Source organism: Lissotriton vulgaris, chromosome 6, assembly GCF_964263255.1.
Source record: "Lissotriton vulgaris chromosome 6, aLisVul1.2, whole genome shotgun sequence".
Taxonomy (NCBI): domain Eukaryota; kingdom Metazoa; phylum Chordata; class Amphibia; order Caudata; family Salamandridae; genus Lissotriton; species Lissotriton vulgaris.
In genome coordinates this window covers 197,218,916-197,239,932 of record NC_141694.1, presented here as the reverse complement: position 1 = coordinate 197,239,932, position 21,017 = coordinate 197,218,916, and the positions used below count along the sequence as shown (strand labels likewise).

Here is a 21,017-nt window from a genome sequence, read left to right as displayed (position 1 = left end):
AGAATTGTGCCTGGAGACCAGATTCTCTTGTGCGGATCCCCCAAGCTGTGCCCGCATCTATGGCGTGTCCCCTGCATGTTGGGGCCTCAGCACGCACAAGCGTATCGATGGTGGTGAGCGGATTCAGTGGCTGCAGGAATCAGCATGGCCAGTTCATCATCTGTGCCACATCTCTCTTGTGCAATACGGCGACTGCATGCTCATTGCGTGTGGTGTCGGATTCACAGGTTGCAACCCTCGGAGGGAGGGTGCATCTATAGTAATGCCTCATTCTGCCTACTGCAGTACTACTGAACTTGCACCTGTGTGTGTGGAATTGGATTGTCTGGTGTAACTCGTATCATCAATCAATCAGTAGTTTATAGAGCACGCTACTCACCCGCAAGGGTCTCAAGCCGCTGGGGGAGGTGGGGACTGCTCCGGTTCGGTCGAAGAGCCAGGTCTTGAGGTCTTTCCTGAACGTGTGCAAGATTGGGGAGCGTCTGAAGTTGACCGGGAGTGAGTTCCAGGTTTTGGCTGCGATGTAGGAGAAAGCCCTCCCTCCCATTCTGCTTCTGTGAATGCGGGGGACCACTGCCAGGGCGAGGTCGGCAGAGCGGAGGTTTCTCTTGGGTGCGTGGAAACATACTCAGTCGTTAAGGTATTTGGGTCCGATGTTGTTGAGGGATTTGTAGGCTTATCATGACACACTCGATGTTATGCCTCAATCTGGGGGGGTACGGCGAACCAGACTATGGGCTGACTGTAACCGGATTGTCTGGTGCAACTAGTATCGCGCACCAGAAGTTGTGCCTCATTTCCATGGAGGTACAGTCGAACCAGACACTGGGTTAATTGGGACTGGATTGCCTGGTGCAACTTGGATCGATGCACACCAGATGTTGTGCCTCATTTCCAGGGAGGTACGGAGAACCGGACTTGTGGTTCAGTGTAACCGGATTGTCTGGTGCGACTTGGATCAAGGTGCACCAGATGTTCTGAATCACTTCCTGGTGGTTGCTGGGACAGCTGCACACCCAATTCACCGAGTGTTCTGTCTTGCCCTCAGTGCGGCGAATCAACTACCCTCACCTCACCTGGCACAAAGACTTTGCAATGCCAGGTAGTTTTGCCCGGATCGGGTGTGGGTGGTGAGAGTACGCGACAGAGCTGAGAAACACTTCCTAGAGCGATCGAAAGCAGGTCCACAGATGTTATGTCCCCAGTGTGCTTTGCAGAACTGGGCTGGTGCTGGAAGGCGAATTAAGGGACTCCTTGATTGAACTGGAACAGCCTCTAGCTTTTTCTGCTCAGCATAAAGTTGGTGAACTTCCCAAGTGTTGGCCAACCCCCCCACCCATTGGTCAACAGTTGCCTGGTTACCCTAATAGTTACTCCAGCCTTCTCTCCTGGGCCCCTGAACAAGTGTGACTTTGGCCTTAAACCTGTGGGCAGAGTAGTGGAGGGGTAACAGAGGTGTGGGAGGGATTGCGCCACAGGGTACACATCCATATTATCAACTGACCTGCCGTATATCATTTACAAAGCGTTATGGTGCGGAGTGCTTGTGTGGGCTCCATATGAACTGGTCAATATCCTTTGCACCTCGTTACGGTGCTTGTCAGAGTGTGTGAGAGTGTACTTCATGAGAACTGCCTGCTAAAAGTTTCACAGTGCAGCTGCGTCGGTGTATTGTGTGTTTATTTACATAACGAATACTACGTTTTGACATCGGTTTTACCTCTGCGTCCTTGACACACAGTGCTGCTGAAAAGTGTTATAAATTCCTTTCTTTACAAATACCTGAAATTGTTGTGACCTGGTGTGAACCCTAGTAATAGGTGGGTTTGTATTGTGTTATTTGCCAGGGTGGGCTCTGATCAGGAAACGTATATTACTGCATAAGGGGGCTGGCGTAAAATAGGTTTTTTCCCAAGTGTATATTACTGATGTCATTTTAACAAGGTTGGGCCTAGTACTGCTATTAATATTTCCAAATGTGCTTTATGCCAAGAAATACTTAATGTTCATGTTGTGTTAATCAAGGTGTGTGTTGAAAACAATCTTTATTTACACACACCTCATGTGAAGTCTCTTTTGTGACGCTTGTGTAGTTACTGTGTGATTGTGCTGTGCCAATGCTTTACACATTGCCTATGTGATAAGCCTGACCAGTCAGTGCAAAGCTACACAAGTGTGAGCACAAGTTATACAGTGAGTGTAATCACCTAACCCGTACAGAAGTGGTAGAGTTTGCCTAGTTTGGGCACTGACTCAGCAAGTACCAGTTCCAAAAAATATCCACTACTTTATTTTATTTGAAGATGAAGGTGTAATCTTTTGATACACATCCTTATAAATGATTCCTCTGGAAATACTGTTTCTTAACTGCATGCATTACGCAGACAGGAAAACTCTCCTGGTCTGTGTTGGAGATGACCAATATTGGTCAACCAATCCTCAACAAGCCTGCATGTAGATGTGTGAGACAAGACTGGAAGTCCAGCCTTAGCAAGGTTGGGGGTGCAGGGGGAGGGTAGTGATAACAGGCACAAGTATCAAAAGCACTTGAACAGAGATAATGTAGCACAGTTGTTTCCCTCTTTCTTTTTCTTTCTTTGTTCTTATGTTTCCTTGCAATATATATTTAGTGGACTCAATCCTTTACTATTTGGGGATAATGTTGACTTACATATATGCCGCTCTATCTATGTACCGTGGGTGCCCTGTAGGGCCCCTGCATTGTAGTGGCTGTCATAAATAAAATTCTGTTGTGAAAAAAAAGTATCAAAAGCACACTACACTGTACTGCATCAGGAATGGAAGGCAACTGACAAGCACTATCGTTCATTGGCATCTACCCATGAGGGTTTTGTATGTGGTAGGAGGGGGTTGCAAAGGCCAGTGCTTGGCAATATGTTGAAGTGTGCTTTGTTAGTGGTCTGCAAAGAGTAAATACTATGCGAAGGAGGAATTACTTTATTTGTCTCAGCAAAGCAAAATTACAAATTAAAACGAAGTATTTGTGGAATGCTGCGGACTGACGCTAAGCAAGATACATATTTCATATATGTAACGGCTAATGAGGACTGACCCAATGGCTAAAGAAGGCTGCTCCAAAGACCCTCTTTGGAGAGTGTGTAATGTATACAAGAGAAGGAATATTTAGCTTACACCAGACCTAACAGATAGTGGAGATGGAGGCTGCAAGAGTAGGAAACATTTGTGAATGTGTATCTGTGTTACAAAGACGAGGTTTATGACTAATAGGAATAATTTAAAGAAAGATCTGCAAGTATCTGATGAAGTCTATAACGTTTATTGTGTTATTTGTTAACACTTCTATGTGGAGTTTTTGGAGTCTAACCACCGGAACTCAGCCAAGCACAGAAGTAAAGAAAATGCCTGGAAAACAAATGCATGCAATTGCAACAAAATAAATGCTGTCACAAGGTTGGCAAATAAAACTAAACGATGTGCTTTGCTCCAGAACTAGGAGCTGGAATCCTCTGAACTAATATAAATCAGATCATTTAAAGTATTTCCATAAAATAAAGTACATTGAGACAGTTAACATTATGGCTGATATATAGCATGAGACCAGATTATCACCTATGTGTCTGCAAACTGCAGGCATTGCTCCTTGCCATAGCTTGAACAAGCCTTCCTCTTCGGCGATGCCAGCAGCTGTACGGATCATCCCTCTGTAGGGTAAGGGCACTCCATGTTCACGAAGAGCTGCTTCCCCTTGAATCTGAAGACGGGTTTTGGTGAGGTCGAGTGGAAAGGTCACTGCAGAAACATAAACTTTGTGAATTACTTTTCAATCAAATCCCATAAACATCTATTAAGATATATTTTCTACTCAAACTTTTGAAATATAATTTACAGATACGACTAAATGTGAGTGGCTGTGAAAATCAGGAGTTTTGGATCTTGTTACACTACTGAACACATTATATATAGTCAATATGGTTGAGGACTTGTTAGAACCCCGGTTTCAAAGTACAGCGTTGTGGAAATGGGTCTATAGACTCATTCAGATGAAACATCTACTTATGTAGTGTCAACTCTTGTTCAAGTGAACCTGAAAGGGATCTGAAGAAAAGCACTTTTGCACACGTATGGAAGACTACAAACAGTAACAGCTTCAGAGTGCAAGAATGTTGTAACTTTGCAAATAAGTTCCTTCTTGTCAAAATTCAAAACCTTTATTAAGGCCGGTGTAACCTTCCAGTGTGTGAGGAACGCTGATTGTCTCTGTGAAGTAAATGAGCCAGGATTCAGCCTCAAATGCAAAGAACTATCCTTTAACTTGACAGATCAAGGCAATTTTTGACTAAAGACAAACTAAAAGAAACTAGTAGCCACCAGTTCAACTCTTTAAAGCCACTCCCTTCACTCACTCCATCCTCCTTCGGTGTATCAAGAGGGTTTGAAATAATTGATTTGCTCTTTGAATAAGGAGCACTACAATGTTGTTGGGCACTAGCAATCAGAAGAGTTTATGGTTCAATGCAGTCCCAAAGGTCTGAATACTAATCAAAATTACTTCAGCTGGCAAAGTATTTCCTAGAACAGCCAGATAGGGCTAGGCTATTAGTCTGAAAGAAGGTCATGTTTAAATGCAAAAGGCCAGGCCCATATTCTCAAAGAAATTCAAAAATGTCCTCTGGTAATTTTACCCTTGAGGTCGGAGTAAAGTAACAGTTTCTTTAAAATTCTCAATGAATTGCAGTATTAGTCCTGAAAAGGTGTCATTTGTGTATCTATTCTTTACAGAAGTAGCTGCAAGCATAATAAGTATTTACACAAGAGCAAATGTGGAAATTACAGTCACACAAGTAAATATTTCAAAAATGTGCATTTTCCCTTTAAAACATTTGCTTACTCCCTCCCTTCACAGTTAAAATATTTATTTTCCCAAAGATATCCCTTTACCCAACACTCCACCTGTTTGATTATTCCCTTCTCATTCCAATACTATAGTCCTGTCCACTGACGGACGCAAATCTCCAGATATATCAAAGGTAATACTGTGATCTACAAAAGAAAGTGTGTGAATACCCACTCACAAAACTGCAGGTGTTCACCATCTTTTCAAGGCACTCCAGGGATGGACCGCAGACTACTCACCTGAGAGATAAGCTCACACTCTATTACAAAATACTGTGGTTATTTTACTTCTCTGCAATTCCATTTCCAAATAAAAATTCACATTTTGTGCATCCCAATTGTGCTAATTTCTATCTTCTATTCTGCCTCTGCAAATGTCAAATGCACAGCTTAGCAGGAACTAGTTGCTGTGCCTTCATCAAGGTGCTGTAGTGGGCGAATATAGGGGAGCCCGAGCAACCTGGTGGAGCCTCACACTAAAGATCTAACGTGAACTAGGCATAGAGTATTTAGTTTCACCATTGCCTGGAGAGGTCTGGTGCAGTGGCCAGAGTGGCTGACTCCTGAGTACAGGGTTCACAGTTTGAGCCCTGGCAACAGCACAGCTCGGCATCATGTGACTCTGGGCAATATCTCACTTATTCCCCCCAGAGCCCCCGGATACCCATAGGGGTGTTAAGTTTGCGCTTTACAAAATGTGGAATTATAACAACCTCAAGCATCTTTTCACTGCCAAATCGGATTCATACATGCCCCATTGGAATACGTTTTTGCCTTTATTTTAATGTGTCGAGTGCAAATGCCAGGACCAAATCTAGTGTCAGGGCACCGCACATAACACACAGGCAAATGGAAGAAGACAGTTGATTACAAAGCGTGGCTTCCACCAACTCCAGACATTTGCCCATGTGCTTCCTGTGGCACCACCTAGGGCTGCACAGTTTGGAATCTACGGATGTTCAGAGGGGAAACAGCCATTACAAAGTGGCTCCTTCCCAGCATAGCCTTAACTACACATGCGTTACCACGCATAGCCTTTACCATGAATGAATGAATGAATGAATTTGTACTTGTAAAGCGTACTTATACCCCAACTGGGGTTTCCTGGCACTGTACTCATACCGCTGTGGAACCCTTCCTGGCTTTTCCCTGTGAAATGTCCACTCCTGGACACCCCCAAGGTGAAGCCAGGCATCCCAGCGCTGTTGGGGCCGTTGTGGAGATTAAGCAAGCTATTGCCTAGAGTTGCAGAGTGGGACCCATGATTAGAATAGGCACCGAGGCGAGAATTATCAGGTCCGAGGAAATTGAGCCCAAGACCCGCCGAGGCGGGAATTGAACCCTGGTCCTGGACCAGACCTCTGCATAAGGGTCTGCCGCTCTAACCATTGAGCCACACTTCTCCATGCATACCTTTACAACGAATTACATTGTAAAGGTATGTATAATAAAGTTGTGTGTGAGCTAAGGGTATGCACAGTTACCAGGATTACCCTTTACCACGCATACCTTCACAATAAATTACATTTTAAAAGGTATGTGTTAAAGGTATGTGTGTGGTAAGGGTGATATAGGCTATTAAGTGTTGTTAGAGGACACGGACCCTTCCGCTTCCTCCGTAGAACATGCTTCGCACCTCGGAAGAGCTGGAGAGATGACGTTGTGAAGAGGTAAGAGGGATTGTTTTATTAATTCATTATTTTTTTTACAGCTTGGTGGGGTAGGGATACACTTCTAGGGCTCAGTGTAGTTTTAAGAATGGCTGGTGGCTGGGGTGGGGTCACACAAGGGTATTTAAAAAAGGACCGATGGGCCCCACAGGGGACTGGTTTTAGGAGTTGGGTCAGGGAAAACCTTTACCACGAATATGCCCTTAACTTGCATGCTTTTACAACAAAATTTGCGGTAAAGGTATGCATGTTAAAGGCATATTCGTGGTAAAGGTGATGGGTGGTAATGGCATTCACATTTGCAACACTTATGGTAAAGGCATGTATTGCAGCGGAATGCGATCTAACGTAATACAACCTCTTCAATACCTACATGGGACCCCTCACCACCATACTCAAACAAGCTAACATCCCTTGCCACCTTTATGCAGAGGACACCCAGCTCTACTTAGAAATATGCTCACTGGAGGACTTACGACTGCTAAATTCCACTCTCATAAAAGTCCAAAAATGGCTATCATTCACCCACTTGAAACTCAACCAAGATAAGACAGAAATCCTCCTTCTATCCAACAACGGATAGACCACCAAGGTCCGAGAGTGGCTAAAAACCATTGATGCTTTTTACTGCAAGTTGTCTCTAGCTGACAGTCAAATCTCTGGGGTTCAACCTGGACCTAAATCTGAGCATGAGCCAACACATAAAGAATACAGTGAAAAGTGCATTCTACAACTTACAACTCCTAAACCAAATCTAGCCCTTCCTCCCCCCGAATGATCTCAAAACAGCCACGCAAGCTATGATTCTGTCAAGACTGGACTACGGGAATACCAAAAATCGCACCAAGCCCCCCTAAGAGCCATACTAAATGCTGCAGCAAGAATGGTCACTGGAGTCAAAAACATGATCACATCTCATCCTCCTTAAAGAATCTAAAATGGCTCCCAATTGAAGCCTGTTGCTGCTTCAAAACTTCTTACCTCACTCACAAAGTCCTTCATACCGGGATACCAGCTTACATTGCGTCTAAACTCACAAAGGCAAGCCAGACGAGAAATCTTGGAAGCACCAACACTCTGCTTCGTACACCCCAAACAACACAAACAAAAACCCCAAGCATGCTCTTTCTCGGGCAATGCCCCCAAAATCTGGAACTCCCTCCCACTATATATTAGGACGAATCCCCTCGTTATGAGCTTCAAAAGACAATTAAAATATCTCTTAAATCGGTACCTTAATCCTCCTGGCTCCAACGCTTATTAGCACACAACTTGAATCTCAAATGGAATCTCTGCCCTGAGGTGTATATTATGTTTGTTCCTCTACAGGAAATTATTTGTTTGATTTTTCAACAAGATTGAACTTGCAATCAATGTTATCTAACATTGCCTTTAGCAATGTAGGTAAAGAGCTCAGATAACCTCAGGTCTTGCAAGTGCTATATAAAACTCCTTAGATAAATGGTGTTTGCGATATTTAAGCAGTGCCATTATTTTTTTCAAATAAAAGGTGGTGACAACAGATATTATCAATGTTCAAATGTAGCACCGTGTACTTTTTCTGGTTAAATCGTTTTATTTCTAACCACTACAAAAGAAATAAAAAATGGCATAAACCACACATGCAGATCATAGTTATTTGGGCGTACGTAAGGGAAAGAAACACATGCAGATCAGCTGAGACTAATTTGCCATTTATTACCAGTGTTGACAGACAGGTGGGTCATCTTGACCCACCGGTGGTTTCGCCTCTTGTGTTAGGACTTCTCATACATATAAATAAAATTAAAAAAAAGAAACAGTTAAAGGTTTGGTATGGTTCAACAAACATAAAAAGAGGCCCTGAAGTTGACCAGTTTCGGTATGCAACAGCATTAATGGTGTGTATTGTGCTTTGCATAACATAATGGGTAACTTTCGGGGATTTACGGCGTTTGCTGAACATAACTAACATTTATTTGTTGAGAATTTCTGATTTTGTTTTTAATTTTGCACTGATGTGCCCTTTGCATGCGATTTGCACACTGTTACAGGGCCAGGATTGAGGCTAGCGCTGCAGGCACACACCAGTTCAACCTCACAACCATCAATTGTTTTACTTTTTTAAATTTGTAAAAAAATGCACATCTCAAACGAATTGTGAGATTTACAATTTTTATTTTTTACTGATTTTCAGTGCCGGTTTCTGAAAACAAAATATTGGCTGTGTGATCACAATTTCGGGGGTTGAGGGGGGCGGAATGAGGATTTCCCCACGGCAAAATTTGTATTTATCACACCTGTGAGTGTCCCCTAGAAAATCCATGGCGTCAAGCACCTTCCGTAGTGCTGCTCCTTAGTTGTGGACACAAACATCGCGAAAAGCACACTTTCCGAGTGAAGTTTACAATCTGCCACGTTTCTGCATCTTTGAGCAACATTTCCTGATGTACCTTAATCAGGAAAGTTGCTCCAAGTAAGGTGCTATCGGGCCACATTACTGCCAATGCATGAATACATAAATACACATACAAACGATGCAGGCCCCAAGATAACAGATGTGTCATCAAAGGAGTCCTCAAATGTTTGCCAAGTGTGATGATATTGTTCAATTTTTTAAACTTTTCCAGCATAATGAGTTCAATAACAATTAACTGTGCCCTATCTAATGTAGCCACCTTCTTATTATGACCCCAAAGTGAACATGACAAAGCATTGGGTGCCGCATATTGGGTCACTGTAAAATGTCTGTGTGCATATCTCACTCCTACTAGCAACCTACTGCAAGGTGCTGCTGTGAAGTGATTCTGGGGTCAAATGCCAGTACCTAGCTCTGCCACCGAGGCCGCGCAGGCGGACAGCACAAACTTCGTCAGGCGGGGCCATCCCTCCTCCGGTTGGGTAGGCATTCACGGGGCTGTCAGCTATCCCAAACAAGGGTCAAGCACTAGCAGGTCCCAGGCTTCGCCGGTACCTCTCGCGGGGTGTCCTCCTTCAAAGAGATGCCACCCGCAGCCGATGCCCGCTGAGACTCCTCTGGCATTCCCAGCGATGCGGGAGCAGAGTCCATGCCCCGCATGACTGGCGCGGGCCGGGGAACCTCTAGGTTCAAGCAGCGAAAGAGAGGGGCCAGAGACATAAATGAGGGACAACGGCGCGCACTCGAATCACCAACACAAAAAAAGGACTGCATATTTATGTGTAAGTAAATAGTTCAATATACCCTTTATCCAGCGGCCGAAGGGCATTGATAAACAAGCACTGGAAATGCAATCCGTCTCGCATTTATTTGAGTTAGAGCAATTGGCATTGTATATGGCAATGTCTTTTACCTACGTGTTATGAAGTGTATGTGTGTGGTGTGTAGTTGAATTATGTGGGTTGTATTTGACTAGTTAGTTGTATAATTGTCTGGCGTGATATTCATAGCTGCCAAGGTTTCAGATTGCTTATATGTGACATTTTCATAATTTCAGTGAAATTATGAGTGATATTCAACGTCTATGAGTGACACTTTCTCCTGAGCAAAAATAAAGCACTGAAGGCAAAGGAAACATATAAAAATCAGAAATCACACCCATTTGAGCAATAAGAAACTCTAGGAGATCTTAAAACATGCTACAAAACACCCGAAACATAGCTGCCAGGTTTGCAGACTACTTAAGTGTGACATTTTGGTGGTGTCAGTGTGCAAATTAGCAGGGCTCCGGAATTATGCGATTGTACGGTGATTTTTGCATAGTTGTAGATTTGCCACATTGGCCACATAAACCTTCATCTGCTGCATAATCTGCAGATTAAAATCAAAATGTTTCTAGCTCAGATGGTTCAAAAGTTAGTAAACACACATTGACACTTGTTAACGCGCAGTGAAAGGCCCTTTCCAAAGGTTGACTGGTCAACTATATGTAGTTATTGCTATATGTGCGTGTTAAACTGGAACTAAAGAGGCACAACTAATGCCCACACAATGTTTAACAAGCTTAAAAATGACAATTTAATGAAGTAGTATTATCCCAAAATGTGCAGCATAATTTGCCTTTTCTTGTCCCCTTAATTTACTCAACTCTGCCGCATAATTTGACCCTCCCCTGCTTCATGATTGCAGTGGCCCTGCGTATGAGTGAACTTCTGCTGTCAAATGAGCAACACTCTGAGTGATACTTTCTTGCAAGTAAATTTAAGCTGTAATTAACCATTACTAAGATCTGTGAAAGGGCTGCTGGTCTTGGAGTTTCCAATCGTTCCTGATCTCGCTTCACACTGCTTTTATCTGCAGTCTTTCACCGTTACCCACTTGTTCCCTCTTTTTCTCAACATCTTTTTGGAAACCTTAATCTGCATAATTTGCATCATCTTTTTCCTCATCCTCATTTGTTTTTCAATATGTCCTGCATGCACTGCTCGTATCGCCCCGTCATCACACACCTACCCACCCGCTCTTCCCTCATCTTAAACCACACTTTTCTTTTTATGCAATCAATATTTCAACATCTGCAGATTACTCCTGCACGCATTTTTATATAAAATAGAAATCACAATTGGCCTACATGTGAACATCTCTTTACAGAGAGGCCAAGGCTTGGATAGTGTAAACACTTTAATTCGACCCATTGTGGGAAGCTCTCTATGCCTTCAGCCTCAGCCACACAGCTCTCTATCATGACCCATAATAGTCACTCACAAGCTTTAACTAGCTCAGACACCTATAACCAACAGAGTGCACTGTAGTAGATTCATATCTGTTTCATGAAAACTCTGCAGAAACAACATTGTATGGAAAATGCAAATACTTTTAGGGAATGTAAGATAAAGTGAAAATTGTTTTAACAGTTTGGATTTTCTAATAATGTGTCACTCTGGGGCACGGTATCCGGAGAAATGAAATATAGGTTAAAAAAATTGCCAAGCCCGAATCTATGTATCTTTTCTTCTCTGTCACACCAACCCCAATGCCGGGGCTGTCTCAAACATCACGTGGGAGTCTTGATATTGCCCATGATGGCAGGTTTGCACCGCAGCTTCAGGGTGGAAGGTCCCTGCATAGGTGATCGGTCTGAGAATCTGTCATGGACGAGATAGCGCTGGGTACTCTGCCACACACATACACAACAGCCTACGGGGTTGCGTAGGTAATGTGAGCACAAGCAGGATAAGCAAATATTAAATAATTTAAACAATAATCTAACAAATCTCACTTTTTGGAGTGCAACAACATACAGTAAAACGTGCCATTATTGCTAAATCAGGCTAGCTAGGGGCTGATTACTGCTGGTGGATTCAGTTTTGTTCCGGAGCTAAGCAGCTGGTTGCAAACATGACGGTCACAGTGTTTGACCAGCTCTCCAGAATCTAGATGGCGTGGAGGAGGGGACACCCATGACCCTCATTACTTTTCTAAATACGTGCCCCAAGTATGAAACAAGCTATGCGTGAGAGAAGCGGGCTGTGGATTATCGAGACTCAGGATGCTTTCCTTCCTCATAGCGAACTATCACTTCCCGAAATATGCTGTTACAATAATTGCAATCACTTTAAGGGAATTATGTTTTTTTGAAGCTTATAGGTAAATTCACTTTGCTTTACAGTGGGGCCTAAATAAACAATATTAAATAACTTACTGGCATGGCATGCACCACTACTAGGGCTAATGAACATGCGGCTGGGTCTGCATCATCAGCATATGCCACTGTTATTTACGCGCCTTCACGGAGCAGTGTGTGTGATACTCACGCTTTGTGACAACAACACTACTAAAATCCCTCAGTGGCAGGCTAAACGGACTTACTTCTTCTGTAGTCTGTCTGTATCACAGGCTGGCAATGGAGTTGTTGCGGCACGTTGATTAGTCCTCTGGCACTCTGTCTCTGAGCGTGAGATAGGTGCAATGGCGAGCCCCAGCCCACCGGTCGCGGCCGCACAGCAATGCAGCTCCCAGCAGCATCCAAGGCCTCGACTTATGCATGGCCATGATGTTGAGAGTGTCTATGCTGCCATCCAATCCAACGTCCTTAAATATGCGCAGGCAGCAGTGCACTTATTATTCTGCGTCGCCGGCAGATGCACAGCGTTCAGAACACCACTCCAATTGAATCCCCCGCTGTAGGAAGGTGGATACCCGACTATGGTTACCCCAGATTTTTTGCCTAGTGTTTAGCTGGTTTTCGACTTAGTTGGCCTGGGATCCTGCTAATCAGGGCCCCAGGCTATCTGCTCTCTCTGTAAAATGGACTCCATGTACTTTAGGTACATCTCCAATTGAACATTGGGTCACCTTATGAGCTCCTGTATAGTGTACCTTAGGTACCCAGGGCATAGGTGCATCCAAGGCCTACCTGGGGCTGCAGCATGTATTATGCCACCCCTGGCTGGCCATCCAAATTGACGCAACTGGCTGATCACTCAGCTGGGGGAAGGTGGTTTAATCACCCTTGGCTTTAGATATAGTATACCCATATCTAACCATATATATAGACACATATATACCTATAAGTCACTCCTATGGCAGGCCTTAACAATCCTGGAGGCAGAGTGCTTGCTTTTATGTGAGATGAGGCTCTAGCATGAGCTGAGCCTGTCTGCACCTTTCGGAACCATGTCCTTATAGCTGTTCTATGATATAGCCATACCATATACTATTAAGTGCATTATCATCCTCGCGGTTCAATGCTAACTTTGGTTTGGCTTTATCAAAACATGTTGTGTAAGGTGTCATATGCTGTGGAATACTACCCCCTCGCCAGTTCTAGTGACGGGGGTAGCATTCCACCCTTCTAGAGGGAGAAAACGTTGTTCCTAGTAAACCCGGTTAAAGTTACCCCAGACAGGCCATAGTGTATTGGGGGAGGGAGGGCTGAATAAAATGAGACACTGCCTGGGGCACACAAGGTGTCCCATGCATAGCCGGTTCAAACCAGTTGCTGGGGCACTCCAGCCGCAGCTCTGGCGTGAAACTGGACAAAGGGAAAGGGGTGTAACCACCCCCTTCCCTGGTCCCACCCATAGGAGGGACCTAGCAGGTAATCCAGCCCCTCAGATTGGTATATAGGTAGGAGCTGAGTCGAGACTTTAGATTTATCCTGAACTGAAACTTGAAACGAAACTCTGGACCTTCGACATTCTACTCGACATAGAAGGCTGAAGAATCTCCCTTGTGGTCAAGGAGTGACCACCCTGTGCAAGCAGGCACCATCAAGCGATCAACGGTTTGCTTTGTCGACTCTCCCGCCCGAGCACAGAGCCTGACAAGACCCGGACTTCCAGACTTCCTTCAGCCCGATCCACAGCCACAGCAAAGCTGAGACCCGTGGAGGCGATGAGAGACGTGGGACCGGCCATCTTGGAAGCCTGCGAATTGCTTCCCATGCAACTTTTGAGGCACCCTCAAAGTTGTGCATTGGGGAATGAGAAGCCCCAGCCCCGAGCATTATCTGCACTGAAGATCAGCCCTCCACACTCCACGAGTGCCGCGTGGGGCCCTTCTGCATTTTCCTGCTCGATGCGTCCGTCCGGTCATTTGCCCGTTGGCTAGTGGCCTCTGTGATGACGAACCTACAAATTTCCACCACTGGCCTGGTTGCTCCAGGCTGGCCCTTGCTTTCCTGAAAAGGAGAAGCCCATCAGACCTTGCTGATCTGATCCAGAAGCCATCTTCGATTCCTGCGTGGGTTGCCTTTGCCAAGGCTTGTTGACTCCAATCCGGAAGCCGACCCAGCCGACAGCGATATCCTTCGTGGGACAGTCCGTGCCCAGCTCCTAGTCATCGTCGACACCTCCTGGTCCACGTGGCTGCAGAGACAAGCTTCATGACATCACCTGATTGCTTCACGGCATCGCCTGGCTCCTTCCTGGTTCCTTCCTGGTCACTGGCTAGTGACCCAGACTCTGTCCCTTCTGCTTTCAGGTACTCTTCATCCTCGATCCACCCTCAGATCCACCCAGACCCTTCTCTCCTGGTTGCCTGCAGCATCTTTCTCCAAGGCTCCATAGGATTCAGCGACGAAACCCAACACACTTTGACACACTTTGACACCTATGCACCCGCTTCCTGTGGGTGAGGTAACACGAGTACTCCGGTGCTCCTGTGGGTATTGAGTTTCCTAGTGTCCCAGTTTTCAGTAGCTTTCTCCTAGTCCATCCGGAAGTGTCCTAAAAGAAATAGTTTCCATTTCTTTTGTTCCCATTCTAACTCGATGGTAACTCGCGTGTGTGTAAAGACACTGCACACGCCTCCTGTGGGCCTCCTGCTTCCTATCCTTTGGTAATACAGCGTAGCCCCAGTGATTCCCTAGGCCCTAGGCCTATCCATTGTCCATGACGGGGTTCTTATACCACTATTTTAGTATATGGTTTAGCGTGCCCCTAGGGCCCTACTGTATTTTGTGCAACTTATTGAATGATAATTAAGAATCTTGTTATGTGCTTGTGCCTCTGATCTCATAAAGAGCTCAGAGGGGTTGTTTTAGTAATAAATACATATATCTTTTATATATAACCTGTGTGGTGTCCTTTCATTTGGTATTCAAGGGGTTACATATGGTAAAACAGCTGGCTTTACATGCCCTCTGAAGTTTTAGCCTAAGGCTGCTTTGTCCATGCTACCACTAGGATAGCTGGTCCATAAGGTTGACTTTACAACCATCACCATAAGGGTTGTTTGGACTGATACAGGGTGCCCACTAGAATAGTGGACATCACATATCAAGCCAACTTCTCATATTGGTGGGCAGCGGTTGGGATACGAGCTTGCTGTTGTTTTACCAATTGTAATCTTAAGATATCATTTGAAAGATCACATTAGGTACCTATAGGTACATATAACAAGACTTATAATACTTAAGTTCTACTGAACTTAGTTGTAGACCAAAGGGCCTAGCACACCCTGACTACAACTCTTAGAGAGGTTTAGTAGGAAACACTTAGTGTAGGTAGGTACACTCACCACACCTCACTAGATCATGTCTACCACAGCAGAGCCTACTGTGACTCTCCCTGTGGGAACTGACCCTTCAAGGGATAGGATAGGATAGGATAGGATAGGATAGGATAGGATAGGATGTGGATTTGTATAGCGCGAATTGTTGCCCGGAGGCGTCCAAGCGCTGAGAATACCAGATCCGACCCGAGGAGAGAAATACACAGAGGGAGGGGGGGGAGTTAGACTGGATGAAATAGGAAAGTTTTTAGTTGTTTGCGGAAGGTCGTGAGATTGGAGTTGGATCTTAAATGTAATGGGAGGGCGTTCCAAGCACTCGCCGCATTGTAGGAGAAGGACCTACCTCCAGATCTGGATCTCCTTACTCTCGGAGTGACTGCTAGGAAGGACTGGTCTGATCTTAGGTTCCTGTTGGGCCTGTAGTGATGGACTAGGTCCTGTGTAATCCTGGGGCCAGAGTTCCAAAAGGACTGGTGGGCTATGCACAAGGCTTTGAACAAAACCCTTAGGCGTACAGGTAGCCAGTGGAGAGAGAGTAGCCCGGACCTGACTGACTGTCTACGAGGGATGTCAAGTAGCAGACGTGCAGCGCAGTTTTGCACTATCTGCAATCTCCTCAGGGTGGATTCTGGGGCTCCAAGGTAGAGGACGTTATTGAAGTCGAGACGGGATTGGATCAGGCCTTGTACCGCAGCTTGTTTGGCTTCCATAGGAAGGAGGGGGAAGATTTTCCTAAGCATCTTCATGATGCCGAAGCAGGTGGCCGAGAGTTTGGTGGCTTGTACATCGAAGGAGAGAGATCTGTCCATCCATATTCCCAGACTTTTAATACTGTTTTTTGGGGTAGGTGGAGGGCCCATGCTGGGAGGCCAAAGGGTGGGCGGGAGGCTAGGGACCGAATTGCCGAGGACCATAAGCTCGGTTTTGTCCCCGTTTAATTTTAAGGATGATTGGGACATCCAGGATTTTACCTCCTCTAGACACTCTCTGAGTCCGCTCTGTACAGGTAGATTGGTCTCCTGTGTTAGGGAGACCACCAGCTGCGTGTCGTCCGCGTAGGAAATGATCTTGATCCCGAACGGACGGACGACATCAGCTAGTGGTCTCATGTACAGATTAAAGAGTGCCGGACTCAGAGAGGATCCTTGGGGGACGCCGCAGTTCAGGGGAATGCTGGTGGAGACTGAGTTACCGTCGAACACCTGGAAGGATCTATCCTCCAGGAAAGACCGGAACCAGGACCATGCTTTACCCTTGATCCCAACCTGGGCCATACGGTCCAGCAAGGTAACATGGCTGACCGTATCGAAGGCCGCGCTGAGATCAAGGAGGATCACTGCCACTGATCCTCCCTGATCTAAGATTTTCCTGGCCTCCTCGGTGACCATGAGGAGGGCGGTCTCGGTCCCATGTTTGGGTCTAAAGCCGGTTTGGGTGGGGTCCAGAAGAAGGTGGGTTTCTAAAAAGTTGGTAAGTTGGAGGTTTATGTATTTCTCCAGGACCTTGCTCGCCCAGGGGAGCAGGGATATTGGGCGGTAATTGCTCATATCCGTGGGGTCTAGGCTGGGCTTCTTCAGCAGGGCCTTCACCATGGCCTGCTTCCAAACTGTAGGAACTGTGCCTGTAGAGATGGAAGTGTTTAGGACGTCCCTTAGTGTGGGTAGGGTAGTTTGAGCGGCTGCCATTATTATCTCTGGGGGGGCAGGGTCGTTGGGAGAGCCAGATTTGACTTTGCGTGCCAGAGACTCCAACAAGGTAAGCTCCAGTGGAGGAAAATGGCACAGCGTGGGAGATTGAGAGTTACGAACTGGCTCAGCCGGATGTGGAGCTGTAATGGGCGGAGGAGGGGTGATCAAGGGGAAGGCCGAGTAGATGGAACTGATTTTCTGATGGAAAAAGTCGGCGATTTTGTTGCAGTGGGAAACAGGTTTGTCCACTGGTAGGCTGGGGGGGGGTTTGGTTAGTTGATTAATGATTTTGAAAATTTCCTTCGGTTTGGATTTAGCTAGGACAATTTTTTCCGAGAAGTAGGCGGCCTGGGCTTCCTTAATCAGCCTTTTGTAGTTACTGATAGCTTCTCGGTAGAAGGTTTTATGTGCAGCTGAGTAATCAGTTCGCCAGCGTCTTTCGAGTTTCCTACAGCACCGTTTTTCCTCTCTCAGATTCTCCGTGTACCACGGGGCAGTTTTATGGAGGCGTTTAAGCGTAATTTCCTTTTTCGGGAGAGTGCTGTCGAGAGATTGGGAGATCCAGTTGACGTAGGCCAGGTAGGCTGGATCGGGGTTATCCGTGATAAGGGGTCGGGTCTCTGTAAGTGCATTGGTCCAATTATCTATCGCTAGATGGGACCAGGCTCTCTTGAGTCTTGTGGTGGGGATATGTTCAGGGGGTTTAGGGATAGACCAGTTGATGGGGATCAGGAGATGATCCGTCCAGGGAAGCGGTATGGGAGGACTAGTTAGGAAATCAGTGCAGTTGCTAAAAACGGGGTCAAGCAAATGGCCTTTTACGTGTGTGGGCAGGGTAACCCGTTGTGAGAGCAGCAGGGCTGCTAGGTCGCCTGTTAAGATCGAAGCAGTGAGGTCAGAGGGTGAGTCAAAGTGAAAGTTAAAATCACCTAGCAGGATAAAGTTGGGTGAGGAGATAATGCGTTCGGATACATTTGTGGGTAAGCTAATGTGGAACTGTCTCGGGGGGCCTGGAGGTCGATAGATCAGAGTGCCTGAGAGGCAATTATTGGGGGACAGTTCAATATTAAAGGTGAGGCTTTCACAGTCTAGAATGGTTTCAGCGACCACTCTGCAGTTGAACTGCTCTTTGTATATTATAGCTAGACCTCCTCCCCTCCCTTTTGGCCGGTCCTGGCGCAGGATTTGGAAGCCTGCAGGAAGCACAGCTATTACGGCTGGATCGGCTTCCGGGGAGAGCCAGGTTTCTGTTAGGAACAAAATGTCAGGTGAGTGTTCTTCTATTAACAGCATTATTTCGGCTGTATGTTTGGGGAGGGAGCGGCAGTTCAGCAAAAACATCCGAAAATTGTGAAGCGGTTTGGGGGTAGTAGTGGGTTTGAGGGGTTTGAGGCACTTTGGGCAGAGTTGGGGTAGGTTGTCAGCGGGGAAACTGTGACAACTGTGGTTGTCTGTGGGGGCCCTCAGACTGTGTAGGAGGTCCGCACTGTAGAATATACGATCGGTAGTTAGGGGGGCAGGGGTTCTGGCCCTTGGCCCGTACTCGGCGCGGACGAGCGCAGACGAGCTTGCCTTATGCGCGCCTTCGGCGCGCAATCGTCGCGCCCGCTGCGCTCGTCCGCTGCGCTTCCTGTACATGCACATATTTATTGGGAAGGTTAGGGGGCGTGTCCCTCGCTTCCTTGTGGCCGATGGCGGCTGAGGAGGGCACTCTAGATATGATTCTAGATATGATGCACTCAACTTCCATGAGCTGAGACACTTGTGTACCACAAGGAGGTTGAAACAGGGTTCCAACCCTACCCTTCAGCACCTGGTAGAACTCCTAGAAAGTTATGATGTTCTCAAGGCCTCTAATCCAGGCCCCTCAGGTAATGCAGATGAGGTCCTGCCCTCAGCAGAAGATGCCACTGACCCTCCAGTCATAGAAGATGATGAGGATGAGGCTGAGGAAGATTCTGAGGAAGAGGTAGACAGCAGGCCCAAGTTAGGAGACTTAGCCAGGCTAACCTAAGCCTATTTGGGACTGAGAATGGGGCAGCCCCATTCAGGCCTACAAGTGGACTTAAACAGAGGTACAGGAGGGAAAGATCCCACTCAGGGGAATCTCTCCACTCCAATACCTCAAGGGGTTCTCAAATGGGAATGCCTTCCCCTCAGAGAAGAGAACACCAGGCTAGGATGAGGGAAGTCAATCTCAAAATAGAGAGAGAAGAACTTGCCCTAGCCAAAGAGAAACTTGCTTTTGCTAGAGAGCAAAAGTTGAGTGGGTCAGAACCCACTGGTGGCAGCAATATCCCTAAGGATAAAGACAGGCCCTATGATAATAGAAACCTAAGTAGGATTGTGCCCACCTACAAAGATGGGGATGACATCCACAAATGGATAACTGTTTTGGAGAGGGCTTGCAAAGTACAGAAGGTACCCCAAAGTCAGTGGGCAGCAATCTTGTGGCTCTCCTTTTCAGAAAAAGGTAGAGACAAGCTCCTCACAGTTAGTGATGATGATGCTAATAACTACAAAGTCCTAAAGAGTGCTCTGATTGATGGGTTTGGCTTAACCACTGAGCAATATAGGTTGTTGTTCAGGGATACCCAGAAGGCACAGACTCAGGACTGGACTGATTTTGTAGATTGTGCTACTAAGGCTCTGGAGGGCTGGTTATTGGGCAGCAAAGTACATGACTACACAGGATTGTATAATTTGATTATGAGGGAGCAGATCCTTAGTAATTGTCAAAACCAGCTTCTACACCAGCACCTGGTGGACTCAGATCTGACCTCTCCACAAGAATTGGGTAAGAGGGCAGACAAATGGGTCAGAACCAAGATTAGGCCTAAAAATCAGGGTGGTGACCAGAAGAAAGATTCTACCAAGCCTCAAGAGAAAGGTGGGGATAAATCAAAAGACAAGTCCTCCACAGGGCCTCAAAACTCCAATGGTGGGGGTGGGTCCCAAAACACTTCCTCTAACCCTAAGAAACCTTTTTGCCATGTCTGTAAACAGCCTGTCCACTGGAAGACTGAGAGCAGTTGCCCAAGGGCCAACAATAAGGACAACATTCCCCCAAGTAATACTCCCAGACCTCCTGTTACTATTAGTAGTACTCCCCCAGGTAGTGGGGGTGCCCCCATGAATCAGTCAGTGTGTGGATGAGGGACGCATGCAATAGGAATTGCCCATTCGGGAGGGTCGTATCTTCCGCGAGGGTCGCAAAGGGGAGGAGAGCACCGTCAGTGTATAGGTCTCCTAATGTTTCCACACCCGCGGTGGACCAGCTGTCCAACTTAGACTCCGTCAGTACGCCACTGGCCATGGGGGTGCCCAGCAGAGGAAGTATCGGGGCGTACGGTATGGTTGATCGGGTAAGCCGTAAACATCTCAGAAAACACTTGCGTGCCACTGCTAGGTGTATCTGTGGGGGGCGGGGGGTCCGGGCCAGCGGATGGAACAGGGCGTATACTTGTGGATGAGACCAGGCAGTGACGTCTGTGGCAGTGTCCCCCAGGTCTTTGCCACTGAGCCATCCAGTCACCCACTGCATCTGCGCCGTCAGGTAATATAGTTCCATGTTAGGAACCGCTAAACCTCCCGAGTCAGTGGGCATGTATAACGTTGTCAGTGCCACACGTGGTCGGCCTGCATTCCAGATTAAGCCACGGAGTAGGGCCTCAAGGTCCCGGAATATCCATTTGGGGACATAAGATGGGATGTTAGCAAAATAGTACAAAAGCCTCGGTAAGACAATCATTTTCGTTAGTGTCACTCGGCTGGGCACATTCAGGGGTAGAGTTCTCCAAAACCGAACTTGAGTCCGGATGGATGCGATCGCTCGCATCAGGTTTCCCTCCAAGATATCCGTAGGGTTAC

The 21,017-nt window shown here is 46.4% G+C and overlaps 1 protein-coding gene across 2 annotated transcripts in view; it reads right to left on the bottom strand.

Moving 5' to 3' along the window:
- Window positions 1–9,650, bottom strand: part of SLC25A27 (solute carrier family 25 member 27) — a 174,840-nt gene extending 165,190 nt beyond the window's left edge. The window contains exons 1-2 of one of the 2 annotated variants that reach the window (XM_086926237.1): window positions 9,352–9,650; window positions 3,592–3,771 (exon numbers count right to left, since the gene is read on the bottom strand). In XM_086926237.1, coding sequence (XP_086782363.1) covers window positions 3,592–3,771; window positions 9,352–9,433 — 262 coding nt within the window. In that variant the 5' untranslated portion in view covers window positions 9,434–9,650. The remainder of the gene's footprint in view (window positions 1–3,591; window positions 3,772–9,351) is intronic. The other variant, XM_086926238.1, reaches the window with a different exon arrangement.
- Between the last annotated feature and the right edge of the window lie 11,367 nt (window positions 9,651–21,017).